At 38.9% G+C, this 13,206-nt stretch overlaps 1 protein-coding gene and 1 pseudogene across 1 annotated transcript; both read right to left on the reverse strand.

The window, feature by feature from the left end:
- Nucleotides 1-1,234: 1,234 nt before the first annotated feature.
- LOC147548468 (secreted RxLR effector protein 161 pseudogene) lies at nt 1,235-1,921 on the reverse strand (annotated as a pseudogene).
- A 4,386-nt stretch (nt 1,922-6,307) lies between these two features.
- LOC147548469 (zinc finger BED domain-containing protein RICESLEEPER 2-like) lies at nt 6,308-8,512 on the reverse strand. The gene is made up of 3 exons (XM_086668055.1): nt 8,443-8,512; nt 6,452-8,244; nt 6,308-6,361 (listed from the first exon to the last, which is right to left on the reverse strand). Exons 1-3 carry the CDS (start codon nt 8,510-8,512, stop codon nt 6,308-6,310), a joined length of 1,917 nt encoding a protein of 638 aa, XP_086524181.1.
- Between the last annotated feature and the right edge of the window lie 4,694 nt (nt 8,513-13,206).

A 13,206-nucleotide genomic window follows, 5' to 3' on the forward strand; every position in this document is an offset into this window, starting at 1 on the left:
TTGCCTAAACTTCCTTTAGGCCTATGAGACATATTTATGGGACTCTCCCATGATTATATATCTCGTCCTTCTATTCATATCCTCCGATCAAATTGACACTCTTTGTGTAACCCATTGTAGGATCCCAACGAAGTTAGCCGTGAATTACTTCGTAATTTGACGATCGTAGTTGGTTTCTAGCTAAACACTACGACCCCTAAATCAACCGCATTTGATGATCTTCTCATCAATTGTCCTATCCGACAAATTGATCGCATTGCATCCTTGGTCGAAGGATATCTCCTGCAGACTCCCACTTGTACCTAGAACAAGTGCAAAGCTCGATTCTCATGTCACTTAGTATCCCATCTGATACGTCACGTCATTCAGACTTTCTTGATCCCGAGTACAACTGACAAGAAAAATGATTAACTCTTAATCCTTTGAGCACGGCAATGCATTTTTCTGTGGTTACTCATCATGTGGCCCGAGGACACTATATCCTAATATAATTAGGAGGACATAATCCATTCTTGCGCTCTCACTCAGCTTCATGTCTATCCCGTCCTTCCCAGTATCCGCCTTTATAACTTACTTTTACGGCGTGGTGTTTAACGGAACCAAAGTCAGACATTCCTTACATAAGATGAGTGGAATACTCATGTTTTGAGGAATCTCTTCAATATTGTCTTTATGAGAAGTATTTTGACGTTTCATCATTCTTGATGTACTTATCATATTAAGGGTTATCCAGTGTATAATCTTTATTACACACCCACGTAGTCGAGTCGAATACACTATTCCTATAGCCCATGAAACTGCGTTATCTCATCGACCTCCCGTGCTAGTCTTCATGAGCCATTGTTGTCCGTGCAATGACCTGGACTAGGGAATTGATAATGAATAACTCTAAGTTCACTTAGTAGGGTTTCATTCATCAGATCACGTATCTGACAAGCGTACTCAGAGTACTTCTTTATCGATGGATTGTCTCTTAAAATACTAAACCAGATTTTAAGGACAAAATAAAACTCCTTTTATTTTATTTATCGAATGTAAGCAATTAGGTACATAAACCCCTTTATGAATCCAAATTACATGTGTTGTCATTCCCCAATGCGCTTTATTATACCAATGCCCCTCATGTGTGAGTTGTGTTTGGGCTGAGGTAACGGTTAAGTTAACGGATCTGCGACATTGTCATCCGTATGAACCTTTCAAATGACCACATCTTTTCTCTCTGTGATTTCCCTAATCACGTGGTACTTCCTTTGGATATGTTTGGACTTCTGGTGTGCTTTTGGTTCCTTGGCTTGGGCGATTGCTCCATTGTTGTCACAATAAAGAGTTATTCCCTCTTCTATGCCAGGTACGACATCAAGTTCTATTACGAACTTCTTAATCCAAACTCCTTCCTTTGCTGCTTCCGAAGTTGCTAGGTATTCTGCTTCAGTGGTAGAGTCTGCAACAGTGTTCTGCTTGGAACTCTTCCAACTCACTGCTCCTCCATTCAGACAGAAGGCGTAACCGGATTGCGATTTGAAGTCGTCTTTATCTGTTTCAAAGCTTGCATCCACATGGCCTAGAACCTTGAGTGTATCTTCCTCGATATATACCAGGAAGTGATCCTTAGTCCTTCTCAGGTACTTTAGAATATTCTTGGTAGCGGTCCAGTGCGCTTCGCCTGGATTCGATTGGTAACGACTGCACATGCTCAAGGCATATGAGACGTCTGTGCGAGTGCAGATCATGGCGTACATGATTGATCCTATTGCTGAAGCATAAGGAATATCTTTCATGTATGTTAGCTCATCAGGACTCTGATTCTTGCTTAGCGCGATGCCATGTGACATGGGAATGAATCTTCTTTTAGAGTCTTCCATTTTGAACCTGTGAAGAATCTTATCTATATAAGTTTCTTGACTTAGTCCAATCATCCTCCTCGAACTATCTCTATAGATCTTGATTCCCAATATGTATTCTGCCTCCTCTAGGTCCTTCATGGAAAAGCATTTCCGAAGCCAGTCTTTGACTGATTCTAGCATCGGAATGTCGTTTCCTATGATTAATATGTCGTCGACATAAAAGACCAAGAAAACTAGGTTGCTGCCACCAACCTTCTTGTAAACACAAGATTCTTCTGTATTCTTAAGGAAACCAAACTCTTTTATTTCCTCGTCGAATCATATATTCCAACTCCTGCTTGCTTACTTTAGTCGAGAACTGGATCTCTTAAGCTTGCAAACATTTCCAGCATCATTGGAATCTACAAAACCTTCAGGTTGTGTCATGTACACATCCTTTTCCAGATTTCCGTTTCGGAAGGCAGTTTTGACATCCATTTGCCAAATCTCATAATCATAATGAGCTGCAATTGCTAGAATGATCCGAATGGATTTAAGCATTGCGACAGGGGAAAAGGTTTCATCAAAGTCTATACCATGAATCTGTTTGTATCCTTTTGCCACAAGTCTAGCTTTGAAAACGCTAACGTTTCCATCCTTGTCAGTTTTCATTTTGAAAACCCATTTGCATCCGATTGGTTTTGCTCCATCAAGCAGATCGATCAAGTCCCACACTTGATTTTCTGACATGGAATCCATTTCCGATCTCATGGCCTTTAGCTATTTTCAGAGTCGGGGCTTGTCATAGCTTGATTGTAGGTACTCGGCTCATTATCTTCTAACAGTAGGACGTTTGTTTTCTAAGATAACTCCTTGAGCCTTTGAGACCTACGAGGGGCTTGAGCAACTTTTGAAGTGTTCTCAACTACTTGAGATGTCTCCTGCGAATTTGATTCGACTTGTACGGGAGGTTCCACGAGTTCCTCTAACTCGACCTCATTATCCTCTTTCATTTCTTGTGGATAAATAGGAGTCGCTAAACCTCTTGACATCTCCATATCCTTGTTTATTTGTTGCTCATATCGAATTTCATCGATGTCTACATTTCTCCTACTTGTCTTCTTGGAAATAAATTCATTTTCAAGGAAGACACATCACGAGCAACAAACACTTTGTTCTCTGATTCGTGGTAGAAGTAGTAACCCCTTGTCTCTTTTGGATATCCCACAAAGAGACATTTGTCTGACTTGGGTGCGAGTTTATCTCCTTGTAAACGCTTTACATAAACTTCACATCTTCGGACTTTGAGAAAAGACAACTTTGGAATCTCTCCAACCCATAACTCATATGGCGTATTTTCTACAGCTTTTGACGGAGCTCGGTTAAGTGTGAAAGCAGTCGTTTCCAGAGCATATCCCCATAACGTATTTGGAAGATTGGCTAAACTCATCATAGATCTAACCATGTCTAGCATATCCCCATAACCATGTCTAGCAAGGTTCGATTTCTCCTTTCGGAAACACCATTCATCTGGGGTGTTCCAGACGGAGTGAGTTGAGATACTATTCCACAACTCCTAAGATGAGCATCAAAGTCTTGGCTAAAATATTCACCACCCCGATCAGATCAGATGACTTTTATTTTTTTGCCAAGTTGATTCTCTACTTCGTTCTGAAATTGTTTGAACATGTCAAACGATTCGGATTTATGCTTCATCAAGTATATGTAACCATAACGAGTGAAGTCATTCGTGAACGTGATGAAGTAGCCAAAGTTACCTCTCGCGAGAGTACTCATCGGTCCACACACGTCCGTATGTATGAGGTCCAATGGTTCTTTGGCTCGGTCTCCCTTTCCTTTAAAGGAAGACCTTGTCATTTCACCCGTTAAACAGGATTCGCACGTGTCGTATGATTCTAAGTCACACGATCCTAGAAGTCCATGCTTATAAAGCTTCTTCATGCATGTCATATTAATGTGACCCAAACGATAATGCCAAAGATAACTTGGATTTGAATCATCAGATCGTAGTCTTTCGGTTTCTATGTTAAAGACTTCGTTCTCAATATTCGTCATATAGAGACAGTTGTATAACTTAGCACTGGTATAAAACATTTCACCTTTATATAAAGAACAATGCCGGTTTTTATTAAAAGGTGATATCCCTCTTTGTCCAACACTGAGACAGAGTGAGACAGAGATAATGTTTCTAGGAATAGAAGGTACATAATAGCAATTATGAAGTTCTAAAACTGGACCAGTTTCCAAAGATAGACTATAGGTTCCTACAGCTTTCGCAGCAACTGCTGCTCTATTCGCTACTCGTAAGACCAGCTCCCTTTTAGAAAAATATCTAACTCCCTTAAGCTCCTGCATATCAGAAATGATATGAGCACCACATCCGGTATCAAATACCCATGAGGGGGAATCGGCTATATTTGCTAAGTTAACTTCGATAACATAAATACCTTGATTGGATCGTAAATTCCTTTCTTCCCTTTGTTCCTCTGAATCAGCTGAAGTTCTTTCTTTGATTCAGACGTTTCAACGCTCATCCGGATTGCCTTGGAAGTCCCGTACTTCCTCGACCGCGATTTGTTTCAAGACATGTCCCTCAACCGTCGGATGATTGTGTGCGCATCCATTTTTCTGAATCTCTTTTGAAGATTAGGCTCCATGGTGGCCAACATAAGGCACGTTACTGAAAACGATTTCATCCGGATACTTTTGGCCTGCTTTCGTTCCTCAACTTTTGAGGTCGCATTTATCCTTGGAATTGGGGTATCTAGTACGCTTTCTTTTGGCCTGCTTAGGTTAAAACTACATGAAACAGAAAAAGGATTTTGCTAAGTATTAATTTCGCAAAAAGACTCTAGTTTTGCCACATTATCCAAGAAAAACGTCCCTAGTTGAATAATGTGATTCTGAGATCCCATTTCTCAAGGACTAAGCGGATTAGGGCCCTACCCTTAATTCCCATCGATTTAGGTGAGTGAACTACTTCACTGGTCATACACTATGACTCTCTGTTGATGGATTACTTGTTTTATGTTAAATCCATCCTTTTGCCTCGAGTATCCAAAACTCTTTTGATGATCTCGTTGAGTGGAACCATTTAGACGTGTAGGCCTCTATCATAGGCCTACCCGCATTGTCCGAGGTAGATATGGTACTCTGCGAAGGCCGACCAACCATCACAAACAAAGGCGCAACGAGTGTCTTAATCTGGATAGGCACTACACTCAAAATTACTTTTAGGGACTTTACGTTTTGTCTTAGCATGCGTTTATAGTGAACTATTTAGCCTAACCATCCACGACATAAAATGTAAATAAGTAAATGCACGCGAGAAAATAAATCAAGCACATATGGATCCTAGTAGGGCCCCTAACCTAGAAGATCTAATCTCCTTTGGTTTGCTTCTTGTTTTCCCTTTTGGTTCGTCTAGATCGCCATCTTTGAACCTCCATTGATTTCTCCCACTCGCCTTTAGATCCCATCCTTGAGCTTCTTCAATGGACTCATATACCCTAAACTCTAATTACAAGACTCAAACAATTCGCAGATCGTATAAACTTGAAATTAAAATTATTACGAATTAGCACCCATCCGTGCTTAAAACAAGAATAAAGAAACACTTTCTATGACCATACTAGTTTCCGCATTCACATCACATGCAATCATATAATATTTCAAGGCTAACAATTATATATGCATGTATATCCGGGAGATACTCTTGTCGACATCTACATGTCATGTACGAACCTTAAGTTTATATTCGAAGAATTAGACAAATGGTGCGTCTTGGTTTTGATTCTTTTGATTTTCAAAATCAATTTTAAGAGAAATTCCGTTTGGGCCCATGAATGGCCCGGGTCAATTTCGGAGATATTTGGTTGGAATCGAGAGAAAAATTAGATAAAACTCTCACTCGAATGATGGTTCACTTTATAGCTCGAAAAGGGTCGGGACAAGTCTACATAAAAGTCCAAGACAAGTCCCGGCATAGGCCAAACTAGGGCCTAGAGTATCGACTTGCTCGAGCTCGACTCGTATAAGTTTGAAAGAGCTCGAGCTCGGATCGTTTTAAGCTCGTTTATTAAAGTACTTCAAATCAAAACAACGTCCGATCATTTGTCACATACAACAATAATTGTTAATGAACACAACCAAAAAAGTAAAGATGTTCACTTTAAAATTCTTAATATTTGTTTCGTCAATATAAATGATAACCAATTGTTCATTAAAAAAATATCATAATTAATTGTATGTTGCGAAAATGTCGTCAGTCCCTCTCTTTGCTAGTTGTCATTGCCAATGCCAAAATTATCCAAAAATACCTACACAAGAAACAACAATATTAGTATTCTGACATATACATGGAATAAAATGTTTTATGTCAAGTAGGATGAGCAATTGAACAATATAAAAAATTCAAAACCAAGTAGGAAGAGCAATTGAACCATTCATACCCGAAACGATCACTACTTTTTACTATCGGTAATAGGCAAATTCACCACAGTTATTGTCTTTTCCGTCTGCAATTATTTATAAAAGATATGTTAAACATTCATTGACGTATCTTGAACGCAAAATTAAAGTACTGTTTTTATTAATTAGACACTTACTTTGCTCTTCTTCTTGACGCCATAAAGATTACGCACCCAATCCCCACCATAAAGCAAAGTTTGCACAGTATCTGCAGCTAATGAAGCACGGTAAGTGCTAATTACCCTACTTCCAGCACTAAAAGTAGATTCGGAAGCCACAGTGCTGATAGGAATTGCCAAAACATCCGAAGCTATTCTTGACAATGTGCGATACTTCAATTGGTTTACCTTCCACCACTCCAAGGCACTGAAGGCGGATGGTTCCCCATTATAAACAAAACAACACTCTTCTAAATAAACTTCTAAATCAGATTTCTCTGGTTGGATAGTTTCAACACTCCTCATATAGTTGTTAAATTCATTCCAACTAGTGTTCCGGTCACTAGCGTCCGAAACGCTACTTATGTTGGCTATTGTTGAGCTAGTTCCTACACTTTGACTTGTATTTTCATCCTTATGCATCTCCACGTAATGTGAATAAAGCTCATTCAAAGCCTCACGAACGTTTGCAATTTGTTCGCTTACATTGTAAGGGTAAATTTTAGGGAAGCAAAATTCTATCATTCTCATCTTATACCTTGGGTCCAGAACACTAGCTATGGCCATCAATAAATTACATTCACCCCAATACTTGTCAAATTTAAGCTTCATCTTCGCGACCATGTCCCGAATGAACACATTCTCGTCATTTGTATTTCTGTCCAACACCATTTTTACCCTGTAAACTTCACCAAGAAACAAATTAGAAGTAGGATAATCACTTCCTGAAATGATATTAGTAATTGTGCTAAATGGTTCCAAAATTTCGCAAACTTTCTGCACCCTATCCCACTCTTCCGGTGTTGGGCAACAATCATACGATGTCTCCGCTTCTGCATATAGTGGAAATGCTTCCCTGAATTTTAATGCACATGCCAGCATATCATAAGTAGAATTCCAGCGAGTTTTACAATCAAGAATAAGTTTCCTCGATGGTAAAGGACATTGTTGCACAATTTCTGCAAAACTCTGTAATCTTGCTTCACTTTGGTTAATAAATACAATAGTGTCACGAACCTTCTCAATAATTTTTTGAATTTGAGAAATTCCATCTTGAACCATAAGATTCAAGATATGCGCACAACAGCACACATGGAACAATTTTCCACGGCAAGGTAACTTTTGGATCTTCGAGAATGTTTCTGCCAAGTTCTTGATTGCTACATCATTGGCCGAAGCGTTATCAACAGATATGGAGTATACTTTGTTCTCAATACCCCATTCTTTTAAACACTTGAATATGGCAGCAGCAATGTGTACGCCACGTCGTGGAGGAGGAATGTGCACAAAGTTAAGAACCCTTTTCTGTAACTTCCACTCGGAATCAATGAAGTGTCCGGTGATAACCATATATTCAATCTTCTGATTTTTTGACTTCCACAAGTCTGTTGTTAAACTAATTCGACCAACCTTGCTTAACATATTTCTCAACTTCTTCTCCAACTCATATGTTGCAACACAATCGTTTTTTATCTGGTTTCGACTAATTTTCTCCCATTGAGGATTACCACATCTCATTAATATATTGAAGCCCTCTTCTTCAAAGACTGAAAAAGGATGCTCATGCATTAGTATCCAATTAGCAGCTGCCTTTCTCATTTTCGAATGATCATATTTCCCGTCTGTTAGAGCACTCACCAAAGATGCATCCACGCCGTTTGATGTTTCAGTTGGAAAGTTCAACAATTGCTGCTTTTGAAGAATTTGCATCCGTCTTGGGCAAGTTCTTAAATGCCTTTGCATAGTAGTAGTGCACCCCGACTTAGTAGTCGCTATAAGAATTTGACAATGGTTACATTTCAGCTTTTTTATTCCTGATTTTTCAATCTCTGTGAACTCAGTCCACACATATGATGTCTTCTTTCTCTTCTTTTTTTGAAATATATCTTCTTTTTCATTCTCTCCAATATTTCCCTCGGTTCCAACGTTGGACACATTGATGGTTTCCTCTGTTGGTTGTGTTGCATTACCAGCCATAGCGCTAACTCCTGAATCACCCTCAAGGATTCCATGATTTCCGTTACAAGTCTCATCAACCATGGCATCACTTGAAGAAGCTTGAACTGAATTCACTACCTGATGTTAACATAAATACTTATTATATTACTCACCATCCATTATGTATGTGTGAAACTTATAAACTGAATACTGAATACTAAATTACTAAGGACTAACAAATATATTTCATCAAAAAAAAAGGACTAACAAATATATAATTAGAATAATACTATAGATACTAATCATGGTTAGAAATTACCCCCTTAAAGTAACAGAGACATTACAAATTCAAGATTATTTAGCTTATAAACGAAATTAATATGCACGATTACTAAGTATTAGGCAGAAAAATATATTCACATATCTTGCTAAAGTGGTAGATTTAACATCTAACATTCAAAAATTCACTTAGACATTTAAACAAACACTTAGATGTCATCAGACTTTCTTCCACTCAATTACTTATTAACCAAAATAAAAATGAAAGAAGATTAAAAGAATATTTGTTTCTGAAAGAAGACTTACCTTTTTTAGGACTCACTTACTTTTCTTTGATTTTGCACCTTGCAAATAAGGAGAATAACACTGACTTTTCTTTGATGGAGCAAATTCAATTACTTATAATAAAAATAAAATGAATGAGGATTAAAAGATTATCTGTTTCTTAAAGAAGACTTGGCTTTTTTAGGATTCACTTACTTTTCCTTGATGTTGTAGCTTGCACAAAAGGAGAATAACACAGACTTCTCTTCGATGGAGCAAATGAAGAAGATGAACAAGTTACTTTGAACCCCCTTCATTTTAATCTCTGGATGCTTCAGTAATTGTATAGACACAATTAATTGTTGATGATGGTCTGTATTCCATGTACAACTGTACAAGTTTCAATACATATCATAATTATGTACTAGACGAGTTGTTCACGAGTAGCTCGTGATACACTAAAGAATGATCAAGCTCGGCTCGTTTATATAAACGAGCATGATTTTGGGCTCGAATTAAGCTCGGGCTCGTTAATTTTCGAGTCGAGCACGAGTAATTGTCGAGCCAAGCTCGAGCAGCTCGTTATAGGCTCGGTTCAAGTACACCCCTAGCCTAGACATGACACTTACGACGTTGACTGTGTCTATTTCGTTAATGGTTACGATAAAGTTTGTATCGTTAATAGTGCTTATCGATTGGCAGTTTTGAGGATTTAGACGCTGATTTCAATGGAACTGTTATCGTGAACTTTCCTTATTGATGTGATGGTTTATATATGGAAAATATCTTACGAATGATTTTTAGAGAAATGGTTTTCTAAACGGATTGTAAATCGATGTTTTGAAAACATAACGATTTCGTATGTTGTATGTGATTGGTGAAGTGGACTGAGACGAGTCATGAGGGTCTTGGCAGTTGTAGTGCTCCACTCTCTGGCCAGGATTCTCATTTAGGTTGGACTCTCGGGGCTCAGGGATTTGCTACCCTTGACCGCTCGATTGGACTGTAAGCCTGTTTGTTCTTACCCTCGGGGCTCAGGGGTTGTACACCTCTGACCGCCCGACTGGTATGGTGATTGGGATCCCTCTGAACGTTATGATATGACTCTTGGTTGTGCCACTTCTGTGTGTGATAAGATAAGTAATGTTTTAAAAAGCCTATCTCAGTCGAGGGAGTAACGGGCGAGTTCTGAATCTGCTGAGATTGTGGGTGAAGGATGTTTTCACAATAAAAGAGTATTATTTCGACGGTTGACACAATAAATGCTTTTCCAAAACAAGAAGAAATAGTTGCATGTTAGGGTACCGATGAGAATGTGTTTTTCGTCCCAACACGAATACTGGAGGGACGACCTGACTATTCGACTTCGGTGAAGCTAAAATGTATCTAGTTAAGCTAGGTGTATATATTTATCACGAGGTTAGTTTTTCAATGACTGTAGAGTCGCCTAGTGGGAGGGGGCTTACCTACCTAGGGGTAAGCCACTTTCTCGAGAGAATTTGAGTACATTGGTTAGTGACGGTATGGGACGGTACTAGCCAAAGTACTATAGATTCTCTGGGTAACTCCTTGTTAATTGAGAGGCATACCAAGGGTGGGCAGTTAAGTCTGTTATTGTATGCTAGTATTAGGATTGAGCATGGTTTACTTGCGAAAAGGTTTTATCGTAGTTTTGTTTTGGGACTCCTCTACCAGTTTAACTCGTGTCAGTGAGTTACTGACCCCCTACTAGTTCTTAGTGTGCAGGTACTTCTTTTGTAGTTTGATTGTCGTTGTGAGACAGTTGAGGCTCGTGATCCGCATAGGGCGTGGGGTGGCTTCACGGCTGTCTTATTTGGTTTCTTTTGTTTTCTTTTGTTTTCTTCTCATTATATTTTAAGTTATACCTTTATACACTGGACACCATGTATTATAAATATATATGTATCACATAGGTTGTACAGGGATGTATGGTGTTTTTTTCAGGATGAGTTAACCGAGTTCTGGTTGTTCGGCTTGGAACCAGAGTCTGTTAGTTGATTATGTTTCATTTTAGCTTCCGTTGTGTTTGTGTATGTGAATGTATGGTTTGCATGACAGGTTACAGGTACGACCGATTCGATTACAGAGGAGGTGCTGCCAGATTTTCGGCTCTTCTGTAGGTTGTCGGGGCGTGGTCGTGTCTATTATGGGACACGAGGCGTCATAAGTGGTATCAGAGCATGAATTCTGGTGACCGATAAGTCGTGTGGAGTATAGAGCATAGATTAATCTGAGTTTTAGGGAAAGATAAAATTGGCCAAGGCTAGGTGTCTAAAAGATTCTAGATTAAAAACTATCAAGAGTAAAAGATGCTATATAGTATTTGATTTGTTTTGCTTTTCTTGTGATTTTTGTTTATTGCTTCGTTTTACTCGCAAAAGGAAGAACCAATAGGTGGGTGATAATCGTAAGTTAATTCCTTCGGTGTGGTTTAATGTGGGGTTGGAATCTTAGAAAGGACTATGATTCGTCAGAAAGACAAACTGGCTGTGAGTTGGATAATAGTTACCAATGATGAAGGAAAGTTGAGTATCGAGGCAATTAAGATTAGTGAAGAAAGGGCAACTTGGTCATAAGAGTTGGGTGTTAGATTAATAGGATGTTGGTGTCCACGAAATTTTCGTACCGACAACTAGTAAGACTAGGATGACAGACAGGATTAGTCAGTGGATTTGGTAGGAAACTTTTGGGTGTAAATCACTTCTGGGTTGTGGAAGGACCAAATACAATCAAATTGGAGAGGGCAAGTAAAATTGGTACATGGTGGTGTGAAAGGTGATTGAGTTAGCTAAAATGTTACGGAAGGCAGAAAAAGGAAGTTCCGCATTGAGAGAATAATGGTTATCAAAGGATCGATTAATGACTTATTCAGGTGATACAGTTTCAGAACTTGAGGAAACAAGTATGGTTTAGAGAAGTTATCTTTCGGAGGAGGTCACAAAGAAAAGAGGAGATTTTAAGGAATTCGTAAGTTGGGAACGAAGTGGAAATCAGATCCTCGTATAAGAACCAACCTAGTAAAACGAATGGTTAAACAAGTCAACAGATGTACATATGAGTTCAGTCGGAACAAGGATAGAGAAATCATTAAAGTAATCCTAGAAGAAGGGGACTGGGAGATTTTCAACGAGTCAAGGAAAGTCAATGTAACAAAGTGGGTTAGCAATGAGGGCAACAATGGTTACTGCTTGAAGACAACACAGTTACGGATGCATACGCATGGTTAACTTGGTCACTAATGATGGAGTTGTGGTAAAATCTTGTGAGCCTAAGTCACTCGAGCTGGTGATTCTCATATGAAGGCATTGCCAGGAGTAGCTAACCTAGGCGAACCGGTAATACGGGAAATGCCCTCGAGTAACCAAGAAGCTACGGATTGAACCACATAAGAAGTTTAATAACCAAATAACGTTTTAAAGGATCATACAACCTGGATAATACAATAAAAGGACTTACACGATGAGTATTTGTCAAAAGCTCAGAGATTCAGGTAAATGAAAACTATAAGGTTGATAAAATATAAGATGTTGTGAGATTATATGTCCAAGCAGTAGAGGCTACCCAAGGAAGTTATCAGATCATGTAAATTGGTTGGGACAACAAAAGAACATGCTAGAGAATCTTATCGGATCTTCAGTTATTCGATGGTACAATATCGAAGGATAAAGATATCTGACAATGAGTTGGGTTGAGAATAACTCGACAAATACGAGAGTAGATCAGAGATTCATTGAGCAGTTGTTAGCAAGTGAATTACTAATCATCAACACTCAAAGATTAAAGGGCAAGCCGAGGATAGTGAGAACCTGGACTTACAGATACAGAAGGATGGCAGGTTGAGATTTAAAAAGAGACTGTGGGTACCGAGTGAAAGGAAGACTGGAAAAGAGGTTTTAGAGACAGCTCATAGGACTCGACATACGGTACACTCAATGACTACAAAGATGTACAAGGATTGGAAACGAAGTTTTTGGTGGTCAGGAATGAAAAGAGACAAGATAATATGTGAAGGTATGTGATACTTGCCAGAGAGTGAAAGTTGAACACAAAAGTGAAGCGAGACTCCTCCAGCCACTTGAGGTACCAGAATGGAAATGGGAACGTATAACGATGATTGTGACAAATTTACCTAGAAGCAGATCAGGACATGATGCAATAAGGGTGATCGTGGATCGACTTACCAAATCAACTCACTTCATACCAGTAAGCCTGACTTATTCACCAGAGAAGCT

The sequence above is a fragment of the Eschscholzia californica genome, unplaced genomic scaffold (genome assembly GCF_041429995.1).
Source record: "Eschscholzia californica isolate CP2 unplaced genomic scaffold, dmEscCali1.0.p SCAF_3, whole genome shotgun sequence".
NCBI lineage: Eukaryota > Viridiplantae > Streptophyta > Magnoliopsida > Ranunculales > Papaveraceae > Eschscholzia > Eschscholzia californica.

Bases quoted from the DNA above. Each gene is read 5' to 3' on its own strand.
- LOC147548469 (XM_086668055.1), bottom strand. From the start codon at position 8,512: ATGGTTGATGAGACTTGTAACGGAAATCATGGAATCCTTGAGGGTGAT. The intron at 8,245-8,442 runs GTAATGCAACAC...AAATTCTTATAG, and splicing joins AGGAGTTAGCGCTATGGCTG to CGACTACTAAGTCGGGGTGC. The intron at 6,362-6,451 runs GTAAGTGTCTAA...AAATAATTGCAG, and splicing joins GCGTCAAGAAGAAGAGCAAA to ACGGAAAAGACAATAACTGT.